The sequence below is a fragment of the Pyrus communis genome, chromosome 3 (assembly GCF_963583255.1).
Source record: "Pyrus communis chromosome 3, drPyrComm1.1, whole genome shotgun sequence".
Classification (NCBI taxonomy): Eukaryota; Viridiplantae; Streptophyta; class Magnoliopsida; order Rosales; family Rosaceae; genus Pyrus; species Pyrus communis.
The window spans coordinates 9,783,293-9,803,468 of NC_084805.1; the positions used below are offsets into that span (position 1 = coordinate 9,783,293).

General features: G+C 36.7%; 1 protein-coding gene across 2 annotated transcripts; it reads left to right on the forward strand.

Annotated features, from left to right (window-relative positions):
- The first annotated feature begins 9,265 nt into the window (after positions 1 to 9,265).
- Positions 9,266 to 17,089, forward strand: LOC137729108 (wax ester synthase/diacylglycerol acyltransferase 5-like). 2 transcript variants are annotated; one of them, XM_068467937.1, is made up of 6 exons: positions 9,266 to 10,147; positions 14,034 to 14,106; positions 14,208 to 14,293; positions 16,054 to 16,266; positions 16,428 to 16,565; positions 16,721 to 17,089. In XM_068467937.1, exons 1-6 carry the CDS (start codon positions 9,389 to 9,391, stop codon positions 16,868 to 16,870), a joined length of 1,419 nt encoding a protein of 472 aa, XP_068324038.1. In that variant the 5' UTR covers positions 9,266 to 9,388; the 3' UTR covers positions 16,871 to 17,089. The 2 variants fall into 2 exon arrangements, with proteins under 2 accessions (XP_068324038.1, XP_068324039.1); XM_068467938.1 differs by having other exon boundaries at positions 14,226 to 14,293.
- The last annotated feature ends 3,087 nt before the right edge of the window (positions 17,090 to 20,176 follow it).

A 20,176-nucleotide genomic window follows, 5' to 3' on the forward strand; every position in this document is an offset into this window, starting at 1 on the left:
ACCCAAATTCGTCCAAATTAGTGTTAGGTGTTCAAAACTGCCCAGATTGTGTTTTTAAGGTAGTTTTAAGTGTTTTGTTGCTGTTTTGAGTCTTTTGGTTTGTTTTAGTGTTTTAGTGTTTAGTTTTGCATTCTTTGAGTCTAGTTTAGTGTTTTAACCTTTGTTTTACATTTTTGAGTCAGTTTTCAAGTGATTTAGCAATCCCTCCTAATCCCCGGTTTAGAAAGATCCCTACTTATACATATACTACAATTGTCAAAAGAGGGTTTTAATTTGTGTGCTTATATATTTCGCATCAACAAGCTATTATGGGCTCAATTTGGAGGATTTCTGAGGCTAAAACGTGGCTAGACAGTTCCCTTGCAGTTTTTCCTATTTTAATTAGGACTTTATTTTCTAAGTATTTTATTTTGTTATTTACTTTCCTAGTTAGAATAAGGGACCTATGTTGTAGGGTTTGTGCGATGGCTCAGCAATTATATTGCTTGGCCGTTCTTAGTTTGAGGCTACGCTTCCTTCATTCAACTTTGGAGACAGGGAGAATTGCTATCGGAGGTGTTTTCATTCTTATTCATTTTAATGATATTTCCTTTGATTTTTATTATGAGTATGCGTAACTAATTCTTTTGCTACGGTTAGGCCATGAACCTTAGCAAGAATATGTAGTTTTATTAATTTTCTTGTGAATGGATGCATGCTTGCTTTGAAATATTAATCACTGGGTGGCACATCCCGGCCCGGGGCGGATCACTTCCCGGGCCCGCTCCACCACCGTAGCACGATATTGTCCGCTTTGGGCTTACCATTCCCTCACGGTTTTGTTTTTGAAAACTCACGAGCAACTTCCCAGTGGGTCACCTATCATGGGATTGCTCTAGCCCCCTTCTCGCTTAACTTTGGAGTTTCTACGGAACCCGAAGCCAGTAAGTTCCCAAAAGGCCTCGTGCTAGGTAGGGATGGGAATATACATATAAGGATCACTCCCCTGGGCGATGTGGGATCTTACAATCCACCCCCCCCCTTTGTGGGGTGAAGCCAAATCAGAAATGAGGAAAACAAAAAAAACCATTTTCCAAGGTCGACTCCGGCCAACTCCGATGGAGTTTTTCAACGCCACCACCACCATCTTGAAGCTCTCATTTCCCTCTACAAAACCCACCCAAGAACCACCTTGATTAACCACGGTATGTGGCAGTTTAAGGCCACGAAAGTGGACGAAAATCAACGGTGTCGGCCAACACAGCTCAATTTGGGGTCCTAGTGGACATTCCGAGTCGGGGTGTGTCAGTTTGGTATATTGTCACATCCCGGCCCGAGGCGGATCACTTCCCAAGCCACCACGGTAGCATGATATTGTCCGCTTTGGGCTTACCATTCCCTCACAGTTTTGTTTTTGGGAACTCACAAGCAACTTCCCAATGGGTCACCCATCATGGGATTGCTTTCGTGCGCTACTCGCTTAACTTTGGAGTTCCTATGGAACCCGAAGCCAGTGAGCTCCAAAAAGGCCTCGTGCTAGGTAGGGATGAGAATATACATATAAGGATCACTCCTCTGGGCGATGTGGGATCTTACAATCCATCCCCCTTAGGGGCCCGATGTCCTCGTCGGCACACCACGGCCAGGGTTAGGCTCTGATACCAAATTGTCACATCCCGGCCCGGGGCGGATCACTTCCCGGGCCCGCTCTACCACCGTAGCACGATATTGTCCTCTTTGGGCTTACTATTCCCTCACGATTTTGTTTTTGGGAACTCACGAGCAACTTCCCAGTGGATCACCCATCATGGGATTGCTCTCGCGCGCTACTCGCTTAACTTCGGAGTTCCCATGGAACCCGAAGCCAGTGAGCTCCCAAAAGGCCTCGTGCTAGGTAGGGATGGGAATATACATATAAGGATCACTCCCCTGGGTGATGTGGGATCTTACACTGGGATTAAAACTATCTATATATTTTAATGATTGATCACCATTAGGGCATTTAGACAATGATTTGATGCAATTTCTGTTGGACCATCACCATGAAATTAAGGAGGGTTTCTTGTGATTAGTAATTGTAAGTTCACTTAAGGTGAACATCACGCTCTTAAGGGTTGCATGGTTTTTCAAAGGGTTTTCAAGAAACTTAGTGAGTTTTGCATGTTTATATTTGATCTGAACATCACAGATGGATTGCAGGCTAGATATACGTTTTTGCTTGAACATCACAAGGAAAATATGCATTAGGAAAACCTAATCTTCAAAGCATGGATGTGGAAATTCATAAGTAATTGATAAAATTGCATAGGATTGTGAAGGTGATGGCTAAACCCTAGTCTTTCCCTAAATTGATTTTTAATTAAAAAATGCTTTTCTGTTTGCTGCTTTTATTTTCCAACTTCTATGTTTCTTTAAATTGTTAATTCAATATTTTCAAACTCAAAAATCTCAAATTTTTGATAAAAATCTGTTTTAATAGTTAATTAAGAGTTGATTTAATTACGAATTAGTCAAACAATCTTTGGGGACAATGACCTTGCATGAGAAATTATACTACAATTACCTTATATTCTTACAAGTATTTTCAGTGATTTTAACCCTACTTTTGCATGTGGTAAAAATTCTATCACAAAGCAATGGCAATTTACAAGACAAGAGTAACACCAAAAAATCAACCTTTTAAGTTGCATCATGCTTGGGACGTCCTCAAGGATTGTCCGAGGTGGGCAACCGATGCGGACCAACAATGGGAAGATTATTTCAACATGAAGCCGCACCGACAAATGATGTCAATGAAGGTGTCAATGAAGGGGTGTCGATGAATTGACCCCAACTTCTTCTTTTGCAAGGCCTCGGGAAGAGATAAGCAAAATGAAGTAAAGAGAAAAAGGAAGTCCCAAGATCCGATGAGTGCACAAATTGCTACTGGATTTGCAAGATTGACTGAAAGCCATAGCTCTCGGCAAGAAGAAATGGCTCGAATGCATTCGGCCATGAAGGAAGAAAGGGATAGGAAGCAAGAAAGGTTTGAATGTAATTTCATGATGGAGGACCTCAACAAATACACTCCAGAGAGGATGAAGTTCTTACATGATAAGCAAAAAGAAGGAGTATATTTCAAGATGATGAGCCATCTCAAGGCTATATCCCAAGTCTACCACCAAGTCAATATGGTGGATATCATTATTAAGTTTATGTAGTTTATGAATTATCAATTGTATTAAGTTGATGTGGTTTATGTGGTTTATGAATTATCGTTTGTATTAAGTTTATATAGTTTATTAATTGTCGTGTGTATAAATTTATGGCTTATTAATTATTGTTTCTATTAATCTAGATGCCTTCAATAATTATTGTAGTTATTATTGCACACTTTTGTGTACAATAGATGCCTTCAATAATTCAAATGGCATTCGATAATTTTGACAATGTACTAACACAAGAACACATTAATACACCAACATCATCAACATTCACCTTCTTGGTGCCATATATGTTCAACTAAATCCTTCCGGAATGTGTCATGACCTTGAGGAACTTGAATTCTATTTAAACGTCTCATATACTCACTCAATGTGACCTTATCTTGTTGGGTCTCATATGTGGTTGCAACAAGATATTCAACATATATTGCCATAGCTCTCGCATGTATTGATTTGTTGTCATTCACATCTTCGTCAGAATCTTCTTCAATTTTGATGTACTCATCCTCCACAATCATGTTGTACAAAATTATGCACGTCATCATGATTGAATGAAGGTCTTCGGTATGCCACAATCGTGCAACCCCTCTAACAATGGCCCATCGAACTTATAGGATCTCGAACACTTTCTCCATATCCTTCATGTAAGACTCTTGTCTTTGTGAAAATAATTTCTTCTTTGCACTATCAAGATGAGATTAACTTTTCACAAAGGTAAACCAACTAGGATACATACCATCAGTTAGGTAGTAACCTAGCTCATGCCTATTACCATTTACCTTGTACCTCCATTCTAGTGGCCATCCATTGACAACATCATCGAATAGAGGAAAAGACCAAAGAATGTTGATATCGTTGTTTGATCCAGGAGCGCGGAAGAATGCATGCCAAATCCATGTGTCGTAAGAAGTCACAGCCTCGAGCGATGGTTGGCTTGTTATGATGACCTTTGAATTGGCCAGCCCAAGGAATAGGACAATTCTTCCACTCCCAATGCATATAATCAAAACGTCCTGTCATGTCAGGGAAACCTCTTTTGTCTACCTTGTGTAGAAGCCTCTTCAAATCTTCACGATTTGGCTTGTGAAGGTTTGTGGCTCCATATATGGCTTCAATTACCTTACAAAAACGCTTCAGGTTCTCAATAGCAATAGTCTCGGCAAGTTGGCAATACTCGTCAATTGAGTCTGCAGAGCACCTATTAGCTAGCATCTGAAATGCAGATGTGAGCTTCTAATGAAGTGATAGACTTTGTCGGCCTACGACATCTATCTTCCTTGCAAAGTAGTGGTCATGATTGACAACTGCATTCAAGATGCTTTCAAAAAGCTCTCTCCTCATCCGAAACCGCCTTTGAAAATCATGAGCATGATATCGGACGTTCAATGAAATAATCTTTCATCATTCGGTCATGACACTCTTCTCTATCACGCTGCACAAATGAACGTCCTGTGATAGAACCACGATAGCTAGATTCGATTTAGTGCTCATATTGCATAAGCGAGTTTGCAAATTCAGCTTATGCACTATTCATTTCTGCATCTGCATTGTTAAGGCTTGCTTGGTATTGTGCCATCAGTATTGTCAAGCTAAGGCTTCTTCTTTCACCCACTGATGAGATATTGAGGATTTTTAGGAAACAAAAACACTTTGAAAGTTGAAAGATTGGTGAATATGATGTGTGATGGTTTGATATTCAACTTGTGTTTTTGTAGAGGATGATTGAAGGTTTGCGTTTCATGTGTGTAGGTTTGTGTTTCATGCATTTCATGTGTTTTGTATGTATTTGGTCTATGTTTCGTGTGTGCCATGTGTTTCACATGTTTGGTGTGTTATACATTTCAATCAAGTGTTTTGTATGTATTTTGGTATGTATTTTGTGTGTGTCATGTGTTTCACATGTTTGGTGTGTTATACATCTCCATCATGTCTTTTGTATGTGCTTCATGTGTGTGTAAACACGAATATTCCTGCGATGAATGAAATAAGAACACGTGTACAAAATAATATTTTGTATTGATTTTAGGGTTACAATCTCTTTTACAATTTAATCCTCCGATTCTATCTTCATAAGGTGTAGATTTGTTGATGGGCTGTTGATCCAAAGGGCAGTCGGGGCTTGGTCTAGGGATGTACAGTGGTGCATATTTGTTGATATTGTTGATCCAAAGGTCGTCGGGGCTTGATTATAGGATGAACGAGGATGAACGGATCTTTAAGGGCATTTGGGGCTTGATCTTGATGAACAATTGTGTGGATTTCTTCAAGGGCCGTTGGGCTTGAGCTTGATGAACGAGGATGAACGAATCTTCAAGGGCCTTCGGGGCTTGATCTTGATGAACAATGAATGGATCTTCAAGGGCCTTTGGGGGTTTGATCTTGATGAACAGTCGAGTGGATTTCTTAAAGGATTTGACGAAGAACGAAGAGAGCTCTCTTGATCCTTCGGGATTCTTGGGAATTTGGATGCTTGAAAGCTTTAGAGTTTCATAGCTTCAAGGATTTGGGGAATTCTCTTCCAATTTGGGGGTAGAGAAATATATATGTGAATTGGTCCCTTGAAATGGATGAATGGCCTTGTATTTATAGAATTTTTCAAGGACAAATTTTGAATAAAATATTCAGATGAAATAAATCATTTATGTCAGGTGTTGACATGTGTCCTATTTGATGACTTATACAATTTTTTTCGATTTTTCGTTGAGTCACACGCTACGTGCGCTACGTGTAAATGTGACACGTGAACTTTGAAATTTTAATACGGTCAACATTTATTTCATCAAAATTTTGATGTCTGCATTGTATTTCATTTATTTTGTGTTATCATGATTTTCATATTCTTTCCATTGAGTTTCATGTATTGATTTAGTGATTTTTCAAAATTTATCGGAATTTTAATATTTTTAGATTAAAATGTTCATAAAATTAATTTAGAGTAGTCTACATAATTTTTCTTTTAAAAAAAATTAGCCTAAATTCATTCTTTAATATTCTTGGCTAAAATTGTAGGCCAAGGGAGTTAGAACAAAAAACTGTTTCTAGGCTAAAATCTAAATTTTTTGTCTTAAAAATTTTAGGTTTTAGGCTAAGGGTTGGAGATGGTCTAAGTTAAATTTAACACTGTTAACTTTTTATAAAATTAGTTAAAAAAAAAAAAAAACTAAAAATTAAAGTAATACAAAAGCCAAGAATAAACTCTTAGGTTCCACCCACTCCAAGCCATTGCCGCCTGTCGGCACACTACAAAACTAGCAAACATTCTGTCAATTTATTAGGATTTGGGGATTGAAGGAAGATATCTAGCCAATTGAATATTGGTGAAATCTGTAAGGATTGAACCGACGACGAAGGTCGAGATTTAAATCGACGCAAACACAATTCTAAGATCCGATTCGACTTCACCGACAAGAGGGAGGTAGGGAGATAAATACATAAAAAGGAAACCCTGCCGATGATGAAATCTGTAAGGTTTGAACAAACACCAAGATTTGAACCGACGCAAAGACGACTCTAAGATCCGATTCGGCTTCACTGACGAGAGGGAGGGAGATAATAGAAAGAAAGGATGCTTGGACTATAAGATCCTACATCCCCAACAAAGGAAACCTTGCCGATGGTGAGAAAATGCAGCTGACAAGCATGGTGGCGAGATTCGGGGGTTGGTGGTGCTACATGGATCAAACATAACTCTAACAAAACTGCAAAAAAAAAGAAAATTAAAAAAATTAAAATAAACCCAACACCTCCATCTCAAATCAGATTGCCGAAAATTAAAATCAAAATCGATTTGCGAAAAACGAAATCCCAAAATGAAATCAAAACACGTATTAGGGATTCGTAGGAAAGAGAAGGAGAGTTTGTGAGTCATCTCCCTCACTCCAAGCCCAACCGAACCTCTCCCGTAACCTCACTGCTGGTCCCTCCTCACCCCATCCCCTTAACTCTGGTGCCTCGGAGAAGAACATGAAATTAAATTTGAAGAGAGTATGGAGATGGTAGTTGGAGATGAAGGAGGTGGCTGAGGTGGTAGCTGGGTCACTTTATTTTTCCTTTGTTTATTCATCTATTTTTTTAAAACCAAGAAAATGGAAGTCTCTTCTTGATTTGAAGAAGCTTTCTTTTCTGTCGGTGTTTTGAAGTAGCTGGGTTGGTCGTGTTCCATTTTCTGAGTTGTGTTCATGATTTTTAATCTTATCTTTTTTTTTTAAGTTTACTCCAGGTGGCAACACACCAGTGGTTGTATGGGTTTCCATGTTAGGCACGTCATCAAAGTAACAGTAATGTTATTCATACCATGTTTTTGTAGTATATTTTCATACAACTTAGATGCCATTTGATGTGGACAACCACATCATTTGAATTAATCCGATTTTTAAATTTAGTTCATTATTTAATAAACGAATAATTAAGAAAAATTAGTTAATTAAATGATGATTGTGGTATACAAGGAGGAGTCTTTCTCTTTCATTTCCTAAGGTTTTGCAAATTTTTCAAATGATGTGGCTGTCAACATCAGATGCCACCTAAAGTGGTATGAAAATGTGGTATAAAAACATAGTATGAATATCATTACTCGAAAAATAAAAGGAATGGGACAATAGGGACGACATTGATTTGTGGTACCAAATTTCAGGAACAACATTGAACGATTTTCAATTTCAGGGATTAAAGGGAGAAGTGAGGTCAATTTCAGAGACTATTTGTAATAAAACCCTATTATTTTTAATGAAACAATCAATATTTCTTTAACCCCAAATTTACCATCCAAACTATCCTCACAAACTCAATTCAATATATAAATTTATCTTTACAATCATTTAAAAAAAAAATTCACGTAACTTCGTTAAACTTTTAAACTTACGAGACTAACAATATGTAATTGCCGGCAAAGATTTATCCACCCAATTAATTAAAATAACAAAACCAGAAACTACATGCGAAATTCCATGTCAAGAATGAACAATTTCATTAAAATAAAAGCAAAACTTTTTCTTAAAAAAAAAGAAAAAAAGAAAAAAAGAGAGAGAGCTAATTAATAGCCTGGTGTTTGTATAAACTCATGATGATTCAGGACTTATAAGCCAGGTCTGCTTTGTATGGTACTGTCATGGTATCGAATATGTTGTAACTGCACAGATGCAAAGCCTGCTTTGGTTTGAGTTTGTTGAGTTCTATCTGTAGCTTGGCGAGGCGTGTTGGCAATGGCTTACACAACGTGAACCTTGCAAGTGCAGATGGAAAACCTGGTAATATGGTTTACTTGTTTAGGGTTTCACAAAGTATAAAGGCCTGAATCGTTATAGGCAGCTCTTCCCTGAATCTTTAGAAGCATAATATCATCGGGCATCCATTATTCATCAGATAGGTAGGTATATTGTAAATAATTACCATTCTAACGGAATAATTTTTTTTCGTTGAAGACTACTTTAGCATATGTCATTTTCTCTATTTAAGGTTTTGGTGAATATTAGAATGTTACTTGGCAATTATTGAATGTATCAAATTTACGAAAAAAAAAACTTGCATATGTAGATTCATACAATGAAGATTTAAAACTTCAAAATCATTATTCATTGGTCAAAAAGAGATTGTTTTTCTCTATGAGAGCGTCTTAGGTTTTAGTCAAAATGAACGTAGGATAAAAATTGCGTGATAATAGAGTTTGATTATTAAGTGTGGGTTTATTAATAAACTTTAGTTTTAGTGTTAATTTCATCTTGTGCATGATTCTAATTATGCAATAGGGTAAAAAGATAATTTCCATTTACAATTTAAGTTAGGTGGAGAGAGAGGTTATGTGGGTTCAAATAAAATTTTCAATTGTTATTAACACTCCAAAAATCTTATTTGACATTCCAAACTTAAAAAAAAAAAAAAAAACAGTTAATTAAACAATGAAAATTTAACGGTGTTGGATATGAAGTTAAATTGAGGGACTAGTGTTAAAAATTAGAAAGGGGACACAAAAAAACACGAAATAGGGCCCGTGGCCTATCTATTGAATCCGGCTTCAAGTTTTTGTCTCTAAGTTCTAATGTTGTTCAATTACCCCAATTTCATGAGAGCCACAAGTGAGAGTAAACTTATCTTCACCATTTTTCAGATGAGGTGAGGATTGCGTGACTTTTGTGTCTTACAATTTTTTTAATTTTTATTTTTCATATACCAACGACACCACAACTACAAGGCTGTTTCATCTCTCTCTCATGGATACGTCGGCAGCCGATGACAACTCCGGCGAACCCTTGACCCCAGTAGGTCGGCTCCTTCTCCAACCCGAAATGAACCAAATAATCCACTGTGCCATGGGATTCAAAAACTCCATAGACATAGACGCCGTAAAGTCTCACCTCAAAACCTCCCTCCTCCTCTCCCACCCAAGATTCTCAAGCCTCATGCTCCGCGACTCCCGCGGCCTCCAGCACTGGCACAATGCCCCCAACGTTGACCTCGACCGCCACATCATTGTCATCCACAACCCCGTCACCACATCTCCCGTCGATCATGAGACCGCAGTTAACGAATACTTGGCCGACCTCTCCACAAGCTCTACTAGACTGAGCGCGAACAAACCCCTCTGGGAACTTCACCTCCTCATGGCCCACAACTGCGGCATTTTCCGAATCCACCACGCTTTGGGAGACGGGGTTTCGATCATGTCCCTATTCTTGGAGAGTTTCAGGACGAGAGGCTCAAATGGAAATGAAGAAAAGATTTTGGGTCGTGGAAGGAGGAAGAGAGTGAATGGTGAAAAGGGATGGTGGGGTTTGTTGATTCGGCGTGTGGAGATGTTGTGGTTTAGCTTGGTGTTTTTGGTGGAGAATGCGATGAGGAGCTTGTGGCTTTGTGACCAGAAAACAGCGATAAGTGGCGGCGATGGAGTTGAGCTCTGGCCTAGGAAGCTGGCCACGGCTAGGTTTCGGCTTGAGGACATGAAGCTCGTCAAGAAAGCTGTTCCGAATGCGGTAAGTGACTTGTTAATTCTTCTGTGTTTATTCGTTTTGATAGGGATTTTACCACCTGCCACAGTAGGGATAAAATCACACAAAATACTTGCAAGACAATAAGGTTGTTGTAATATAAACGGCTCAAGCAAGGTCGTTTTCTGCTGAGATTATTTAAAACAATGTATGGAAAACCCTAATCCTAATTAATTACCTGAAAGTCAAGATTGGAAAATGTCAATTTTGAATTAAAAAGTATTAAAAACGAATTTTAATAAAAGTAATTTAAAGAAAGCAACTAATGACCAATTAAAAAGGAAACAAATCAAAGAGAAAAGATTTTTAGAAACAACTTTGGAAAAACACTAGGGTTCCGCCATCACCCTAACAATCCTATGTAGTACTTCTAAATCCTTATGAATTACACATGCATATTTTGAAGGTTAGGTTTTCCTAAAGTATGCCCTACTTGGAACCCCCCAATATAGAACGTATATTTAACATGCAACCCGTCCGTGGCGTTCAGATCGAATGTGAACATACAAGAGTCATTAAGTTTTGTGAAGACCTTTTGAAAACCATATAACTCCTAAGACGTGTCGTTCATCCTAAGTAGTTACACATGTTAACCACAAGAAGCCTTAGTCAATTTTAGGGACAGTCCTCCGCCAAAATTGCATCAAATTATTTTTCTAAATATCCTAATGGTCGCGAAGCACTAAGACAAATAGATAGTTTAAAGCACAGTGATTAACAATCCAAAACTTGCATGCATAAATTCATAAGAAAATTAAAAAGAGACTACATATTCTTGCTAAGGATCATGGCCTCACCCTAGCGAAAAGGGAATTAGTTACGCATATTCATAAATAAAATCAACATAATTGTATTAAATTAGAAAAATGATGAAAACACCTGAAGTGTAAGTCTTGAAAACTCCAAAACTTTAGCCAAACTATTCTCTCAAAAGTTGCATACGCCCAAAAAAAATCCCCCCCCCCCCTAGGTTTTTGCCAAAAAGCTTATTTATTTTATACAACTCTCTTTAAAATCCTCCTAGTCAAAGGTCTTAGAATCCAACTAGGAAACCTAAAAACTTGAAATAAAATAGGAAACATAATCCTAAATTAACTTGGTAAATTCGCCTAGAAATCTGCACAGCCACGTATTGGACCCAAATCAACTCCAAAATTGGCCCAAAGTAGCTGGATTTAAAGCTTGAACTATTATGAACACTTCTCTAGAAGGTCACGAACCCATATGAGGTCATCTTGGGCTTCAAAAACGCAAGTCAAACCCAGAAACGTCACTTTCTAACAACGCGCACTGCTTCTTTATTTAATCGCCAGAAAATAACCGCTGTGTAGAAAAATCCCAAATTTTGATACGAACAAGACAAGAAACACACGAATGTCCTCCAATTTGAATCACTCCAAAATTCGTCCGTTTGATCATGTTTTGCTCCAGAGGAAGTCGAATGTCCTACATTAAAAATATAACGAAAAGTATCAAAATTCTACCAAAATAATTACCAAATTAATACTAAGAATAGGGTAAAATATATAATATACTATTGACTCATTAGGTTTGTTTTAGAAATAGAATAATGTATTATACTTGTTCATAGCTTAAACCTTCAAGATTCAATTTGACGCATGACATACAACATAAATACCAACAAATTATACGGGGTAAAAGTCTCCTAATCTGTATCAAATATTCTCAGAAATCTTTTTCCCTGTAAAAAAAACCTCTAATTGGATTAGTTTTAATTGAAGAGAAAATTTTCAACGTGTTGGGAACACAGTCTGGTATATCAAGTGTTATAATTAGTGGTGAAGCCAGAAATTCTGTTAAGGAGAATCAATCTTAAGTTTTAAGTTTCCAACATTGATATCGTGATTTAATTAATTACATTATAGCAGATGATGCTCTATAACAATGACAGAAAGCAATCATGCATATACACCTTGGTGCAAATTCAAATAAAAATAATTGGACTCAACTACAAGCAAATTGCATTTGTGAGGAGCGTCAACTATAAATATAAAAGCCTAGCTACATCATTATAGCACATATAAATACAACATTTCCAGATCGTGAGAAGGGTCATATGACCCTCCTAGGCTCTAACTGGCTCCACCAATGATCATAATACAAGCGACTAGAATTTTTTTTTTTTAAGCATCCAACCACTTGTATTTTAATACTTGATGTACCGGACCGTATTCTTGGTACACTGAAAAATCTCTCCTAATTAAATAGCAAACAGTCAACCTCGTTGAATTTTGGGTTTTGCTGAAATCATCATTACGTTTTCTTTTGATTTTTTTCTTTTCCGTTTGGGTTCTCTCAGTATCCAAACACAACATATATGATAAATAGAGAAAATATTTTGGACGTACTATCCACACACTCATTTTAACCTCTTACACACTCTTGTTAGTTTATGTTTAATTTTCTTCATTTCATTCGATCAAACAACAGAAAGTTGAGAACATTGTATCTGAGGTAAAAAGGAGCGTGTGAATAACACCACCCAAATATTTAAGAAAAGGGCAAAATTTTCTTTTGATTCATTCAATTGTTTTCTTTTCTCAAAAAATTTAATTAAATGCATAAGTAACTATGGTTTGTTAAATAGATATGTGACATGATTCTTGAGGGAGATGGAGGTAACGGTCACCTTGGGTTAGGGGGTTGAGGGGGGTGGGGTAATTGTCACCTTGAGTTAGGGGGTTAAGTGAAAATAGACTCGACGGAGTTTGAATTCAAGTTGAGAAGCACTTCAAATATAACACTAAAAGACAAGAGATGGCTTGAAAAGCACTTCACATGAGCTTTAGTTTTTTGAGACCTTAATGTCAACCAAGCAAACAGATTGAGTACAATTTAAAATATAGACAATCAAGTCGAAAGTTTTATACACGTCTAAAGTTGAACATTTTTCCCTTTTATTTTACAAAGGAAGAAACACAAGGTTTGGACTTTGTATATGGGCATATTTGGTTGTATCTCTTCCATGATTAAAAGGGAAGTAAAAAAAAATATATTAGATGGTAGTTTAACATTGTCATGTGACATAATTCGTTCATTTCATTGGTCAGAATAAAGTATATTTTTTTCTTAAAAGGGGTTCTAACTAATAAGGAATTCTCACAGGGTTTTGACTACAAACTTTATGGGCTATAAGTTATGATTTTAGTCCCCGTATTTGTGGCAAAATAACTTATGGCAAAATAATTACATTTTGGCTCCTATAGTTTCAATTTTTATGACCTGATCTTGTATTTTACTAATTGTTACATTTAAGACAATAACTTATGAGAAAAAAATGATTTACACCCTCAACTTTTGTCGTCCTGTACTCTTTTTGCTATGTTTATGTTCCTTGATTTATTGTTGATTTATTCAATCTTGTGGCTTGAAAGAAAAGCAAGAAAAGCAAGAATACATGATAAGTGGGAGTTTGCAAATTATTTCCGAACTTAATTCCATCATGTTTTCGTTGAAAATGTGTTATGTCACCCGCAAGGTAATTATGACGAAAAAGTTGAGATGAAATTAAATTGTCTTTGAATTACAACCATTAATAAATTGTAAATATTGAATAGAGACAACCACATCAAGTGACCCAGTGGTAAGGGCGCAGGCTTGGCACCTTAATAAACAAAAAAAATATAAGAGGTCTCGTGTTTGATACTCCGAGCTAGTGAGTCTATTTGACCTTGGCCACGAGCAAGGTGAAATTCTTTATAGCCTCTCCGGGTTTGGAAGGTGTGGATAACTGTGGTTTGCCATTAGTTATCATTCTTTTACAAAAGAAAGAAATAGAGACAATTGAAACTACAGTGACCGAAATGGAACTTCACTCAACCACTAAAAGCATGATTTGGCTATCATGCAGACCATCAACGATGTTCTTGTTGGCTTGGTTTCGTCAGGGCTGTCAAGGTACCTAGATCACCAAACACCAAATGGTAATTAATGTCATTCTTGAATTTGGGTTCTGTTCTAGTGCTTGTGCTTCCCATTTGAAACAGATCAATTATCAATGGCAATCACGATAACCAAGTTATAGCTAAACTTCATTGTCCAGCTCTGCATGACGGAATTCGAATTACAGGCCTAGCTATGGTCAATTTAAGAGAGCAACCTGGATTGCAGGTTCGTCGTGATTTATAAACTTTCATTTATATTATATATATTGGTTGTTTTAAGAACTTTTATAGGGTTCTTGCTATATTTTTTCTTTCTAATTTTGCAGGTGAATCCTAACTTACTGATGCATAACTGAGTTTTGGTATATATTTTCAGGAGGCCTACTCACAATTTTCCCAAAACTAACAAATTAATAAGCATACGAAACACAAGAAAATTAATTGCATAAACGGCACCTGGACCTTTTTTACTTTCATACAATTACCACGTAAACTAACCACTCCGATTCAAACAAGTTTCATCCACAATTCTGTCATATGTGATCGCGTGACTTGCACGATGATTCCTTTTTCTTAGTTTAGCAGTTCAACCACCAGCTTCGTCCAAACAAACCAGTTTTTAGAGACACATATCCCAGAGTTGAAACTTGAAAGCATAGGGAAATGTTAGGTTAGGCTTGTGAGATGCCGCAGTAAGATTTTGATAGTAGCAGTGAGATGCATGTTAGGTTAGGTTTGTGCTTGTTGATGAGTTTGCAGGAAGTGGTCCGGAATGGCTGAGGTTTATTTGGGGGGGGGGGGGGGGGGGAATAGCTTAATTCCCGCGCATATGTTCTAGCATGCATGTCTCTTGATCATATTTGACGGAATTGTACACGGAAAATTATTAGACGAAGGTTCAATATTATTATCAAATGATTCTAAGTATGTTAGTTGTATCTACAACAGCTACAAATCCGTAACTGAAGTTACGTTGTATCTATAATTAATTAAGACGAGAAGACTTAGCATAAAACAAACCACCACAACCAAATGAAATAAGGAACTCCCCCAGGAAAATAAATAAATAAATAAACAAAATTATGAAAGTGAAAACAACTTTAAACAGCTTTTAATTTTTGACTTTTAGTTTTCATTCTGTATATTTGTCACATATATCTTCAGCCATCCTTTGTCTCTTTTTTTTTTTATATCTCTCATAATCTCACATATACTTGCCCCTTATCTCTAGCACAAAATTGAAAACTAAAACTTTAAGCCAAAATCGTTATCAAATAAACCCTTAATTTGTCATGTTTTTCAACCCAACCCCAAAAACCTAGATAAGCACCCTAATTGTTGAGAATGAATCCCACATTGATGAGAGGAGGGGCTTTGCTTGTGCTTATAAGTTGTTGGGCTACTCCCATATTGCCAATTGGTTTTATGGTGAAACCTCGACCTTCTTCATCATATCAGAGCAGGTTGTCCCACGTGTGAAGCCCAACGGCCACACACGCTCCACGTCACCCTGTTGTGTTATCCACATGTTAGTCTTAAAAATTTGCCACACGTGAAAAGACGTGTTGAGAATGAGTCTCATGTTGATGGGATAAGGGACCTTGCATGGGCTTATAAGTAAGTTGGTTTACTTCCCATATTGCCAATTGGTTTTATGATGGAACCTCAACTTTCTTCATGGTATCAGAGCAGGTTGTCTCATATGTGAAGCTCAATGGCCACACACGCTCCACATCACCCCGTTGTGTTGTCCACGTGTTAGGCTTGAAAATTCGCCACACGTGGGGGGGCCGTGTTGAGAATGAATCCTACAATGATGAGAAGAAGGACCATGCATGTGCTCATAAGTAATTGGGCTACTCCCCAAATTACCAATTTGTTTTACGATGAAACGTCAACTTTCTTCACTTATCATCCCACGAATATGACCAGGTATCCAATTTGATGGTAGTTGGTTGGAGGTAATGATTGTACGAATATGATCAGGTATCCAATTTCTTGGAAAGCAACTCTGAATCAAGCTGGGGTAACAAGTTCGGCATGTTTCTCCTACCTATTTATTACCATAAAAGCAGTGATCTTGATCCTCTAGTGTACCTCAAGAGAGTTAAGCTGGTTCTTGACAGGAAGAAACAATCTCTAGAAGCTGATTTTTCGTACAAAGTTGGATGTTTTCTAATCACCTACTTTGGAGCAAAGGTAATCAACATGAATTTTTAAGAAAAATCTGTTGTGCTTCTAACATAAACGCTTCGACAAAAAATGGTATGAGTAACAGTGTTTCCTACAAAATCATTCCTAAATGTGCCTCAAATATTCAAAAATGTATATAAAATGAAAACAGTTTCATTCTACTGCAGGTTGCTAGTTGGCTTCTTTACAAGATGGTCTGCAATACTAGCTTTACCATTTCAAATATAATTGGCCCGCAAGAAGCAATTGCAATTGGGGGCAACCTTGTAACTTACCTTAGAGTGAATACGTGCAGCCTACCCCAGGTATATATATGACGCTAACCAATTAGAAATGAGTGGTTCAGATCATAGAATGACGTTGTGAAGGGGCGTTATGTTACATTCTAGAAAATGTCAGATGTAGCAAATCAGAAGTATCTGTAATGTAACTGGAATACTTTTGCTGGTTGGTAACGCAGGCACTTACAATGCACATGGTGAGCTATGCTGAAAGAGCTGACCTGCAAATTTTGGTGGCCAAAGATATCATTCCGGATCCAACATTTCTCGCAAAATGCTTTGAAGAGGCATTGCTTGATATGAAGGAAGCAGCATCCAGCCAGCCATGAGTAGAACCTAGGATATGACCTCTCTATATTTTATGGAATATGATGTAAGAATGTCATCGGTGGGAACCTACGAAGGAAAGCATGCATCTTTCGTGAACCGAAACAATTGAGGATTTTAATGTAATCGGTACACTATATGAGTAGCCAAATATCTGTTGGTGGCTAATCTAGCAAAATCTATCGTTTGACAAAAATAAAGAAAATCCATTTTAGCTTTTAGAACAATAGACCATCTCTTTAATACTGTTGGAAAATTTAATCAAAACGAGTCAAATCATTTAAATACATTGATGGGTTGTTATGATTCATGAATTAGGTTTTGATGTTGGATTATATGGCATGTGCATGTTATAGCTGATAGGATTGGTTAGAGATAAGGATGACATGTCAGCATTTGTTTTAGCTAAAGTCAGTTATATTAGCTATAGTAGCTTATTGTGTAAGCAAGAAAGTTACAGAGTGTGAGTGTAAGAATTGAGATCATTTATAAGATACGATTGAATTGAAGCAAATACAAAGAAACACTTTCTTCTTCCCTAAGCTTTCTCCCTCTCTCTAGATTTCATTGTTTGGGGAGAAATTGGGCAACATTTGGCTTAACATGAATAGAGATGCAATGGTTGACTCTTTAAGACACAACTATATATTATGAAGAGTCATTTCCACACCTAGATAAAGATCTTATCTCATTGAGTCATGAGTCAATTACATCCAGTCATATAAGTTCACGAGAGTTTTGTCATACATAAATTGAATTTTTGAGACAGTTTAGCATACTTGTGGTCAGTGGCGGAACCATAAATTTATCCTAATGGGGCACAACAAAAGAATAATACTTGGCTACTCAAATAATGAGTAGGAGTTCCTACTCAGAACAGTTCGTTGCCGATCCATAGAACTTAGTGTTTGATCATAACCGTTTATATTATAAAATTGTTATATAAAGATCATCTATGCAAAAATCAATTAAAACTAAGTTCGTTTAGTCATCGAACTATATAAAAACAGATGAATGAAATTAGTAAAACCATTACGAAATGTCTATATATTTGCTACAATAAATTGACTAATCGACTTTAGTTTTAATTCATTTTTTGCATAGATAATCTTTACAAAGTGATTTATAATACGAACGATTCTGATTATAAGCACAAACCTCTGTAATTCGAACATGAGGAGTTTTGAGTAAGAATTCTTACTCATTTTTAAGTAGCCCAGCATTATTCACAACAAAATAGCTCCGAAAATTGGTTACCTTCCATTTATAATTTTCTTTTCAAAAGTTTATATTCTGTAAGCCACATGATTCCATTGAAAGATATGCATTGTATCTAAAATTTAGTTTTCTCAAAATAAATTAAAGCAAACCAATCATATTAAATGTTTTAGGGCTCCCAAATATGTGTTTGACACATTAAAAAACACTGGAGATGTCACATCCCGACTTCACCGTAGCACGATATTATCCGCTTTGGCCACGCCTTCACGGATTTGTTCCTGGGCAAGAGAATCTCACTACCCAAAATGCGTCATGCTAGGAAGAGAGGGTGTTGAAGTTCCTTTCGAGTGCAAATGTAAGGATAGTATAGCGGCACAAGTAAGGGTGTCGAACCACAGGAACTAAGAAACAACTTAGTAAAACCTTTGACTCTTACAAATTAGCATTAGTTAAAGACTCCTATGACTTAAAATGGGGGGTTTGAGTAATTTTGGAAAAGAAATAAAGACAGAAAGAAATAGGAAAAATTGGAACTATCTAAAAATAAACCTAAGACATGGAATAGGTTAGAAACGTTTTTAGGACATAAATCTAACTTCAAATGAGCATAGACCTTCCCCTAAACATTCCTGAATCAGTGATATGATCTTTTAACTTATCCCTTTCAAATGCACAACTAAGATGTTCACATATCTAGCATGGCATATAACTAGATTGTATGAATCCTTTCTTACTTTGCATGTTAGATGCATGGCATATACATAAAACTTGTATTTGTAGGTGCAACTTAGCGTGGCATATACTCAGATTTAGCACCTAGAAACTCATTAAGAATGAAGAGGATTATGAACATCACATGAACCCTAGAACTTGGCATTTATCCTAGAACTTCATGGAATCAATTTAAATGATTAGTTCTGAACCTAACCACATGTTGCTAATGAATGAAAGTAGATATGGCAGTCATCCTTATCATTCTCAACAGAAAGCAAACATAAACAAGGTAGCTAAACTTGAAAATATGTGCTTGAAATGATTGAAACAGAAAACCGATTCTAACTTGCAAATGAAATTGATAAACTAAATCTGCATCATAACATTAATTCAATCATGTCTAGAGCTTCAAAGCAGCCCTAAGTATCCATAAACTAAATTAAAAACATAACAGAATACATAAAAAGTTAGGAAAACTAGAACCTAGAAACTGCTCAAGGTTGAAGACTCCTACTCTCTCTAGATTCTCCTTTTTTTTTTTCCTCATGTAGTGTATTTGTCTCCTATTGAAAGGCTTAGGACTTATCTAACATCTGGCACATTTACATCCTTGAATTGACTCTCATTTATAACTCATAACAATCAGCTTTTAGTATTGGAATAACTGAAAACTAGCTGTTATCATAATTTGTAACTGAAGAGCTCCTCTTTATTCTGTTATAACTTCTTGTCGAAACCTCCAAATCACAAGCTGTAAAGACCATCAGAAATAAGACTTCCATGGCTTTCCAATCATATATTGCCCATTTTCTAATTCGTTCTGAGCACTTTAGGGCAAAGCTCGCAAGTTGGCTGTTCTGCAAGGGCCTTTTCTGGAGGATCTTGGGCCACTTGTTACAATATTCAAAATAAGATGATTTCTTCAAGTCCTTACTTTCATCCTGAAATAATACAAACAACAAAATACCTTATGATGTATAGAGATTTTAAGTCAAAAACCTAAGTAAAAGAGGGCATATAAATATAACTTTATGCACTCAACAAATACCCCCAAACTTAGATTTTGCTAGTCCTCGAGCAAACCAAAACTAAAAGAAACAAAAGCAACACAAAGACAAACATAAGTTAATCTAAGACCAATTTTGTTGGTGAGACGAATGCATTTAGCTTATGCATCAAGCCTTTAAACCTTTAGGCATCCATAGTTGGAGGAGTTGTGTCTTCCAAGGGTTTAATAGTGACGGTACCCATAAACGTCTGAAACAACCTACAAAACAATGATTAGAGAAATTTTGAAACAAGATAATAAGAATCAAAGCTCAACTATGCCTCACATTCCTAACTTTGACTTTACCTTTCCAGCAATCAAGTCT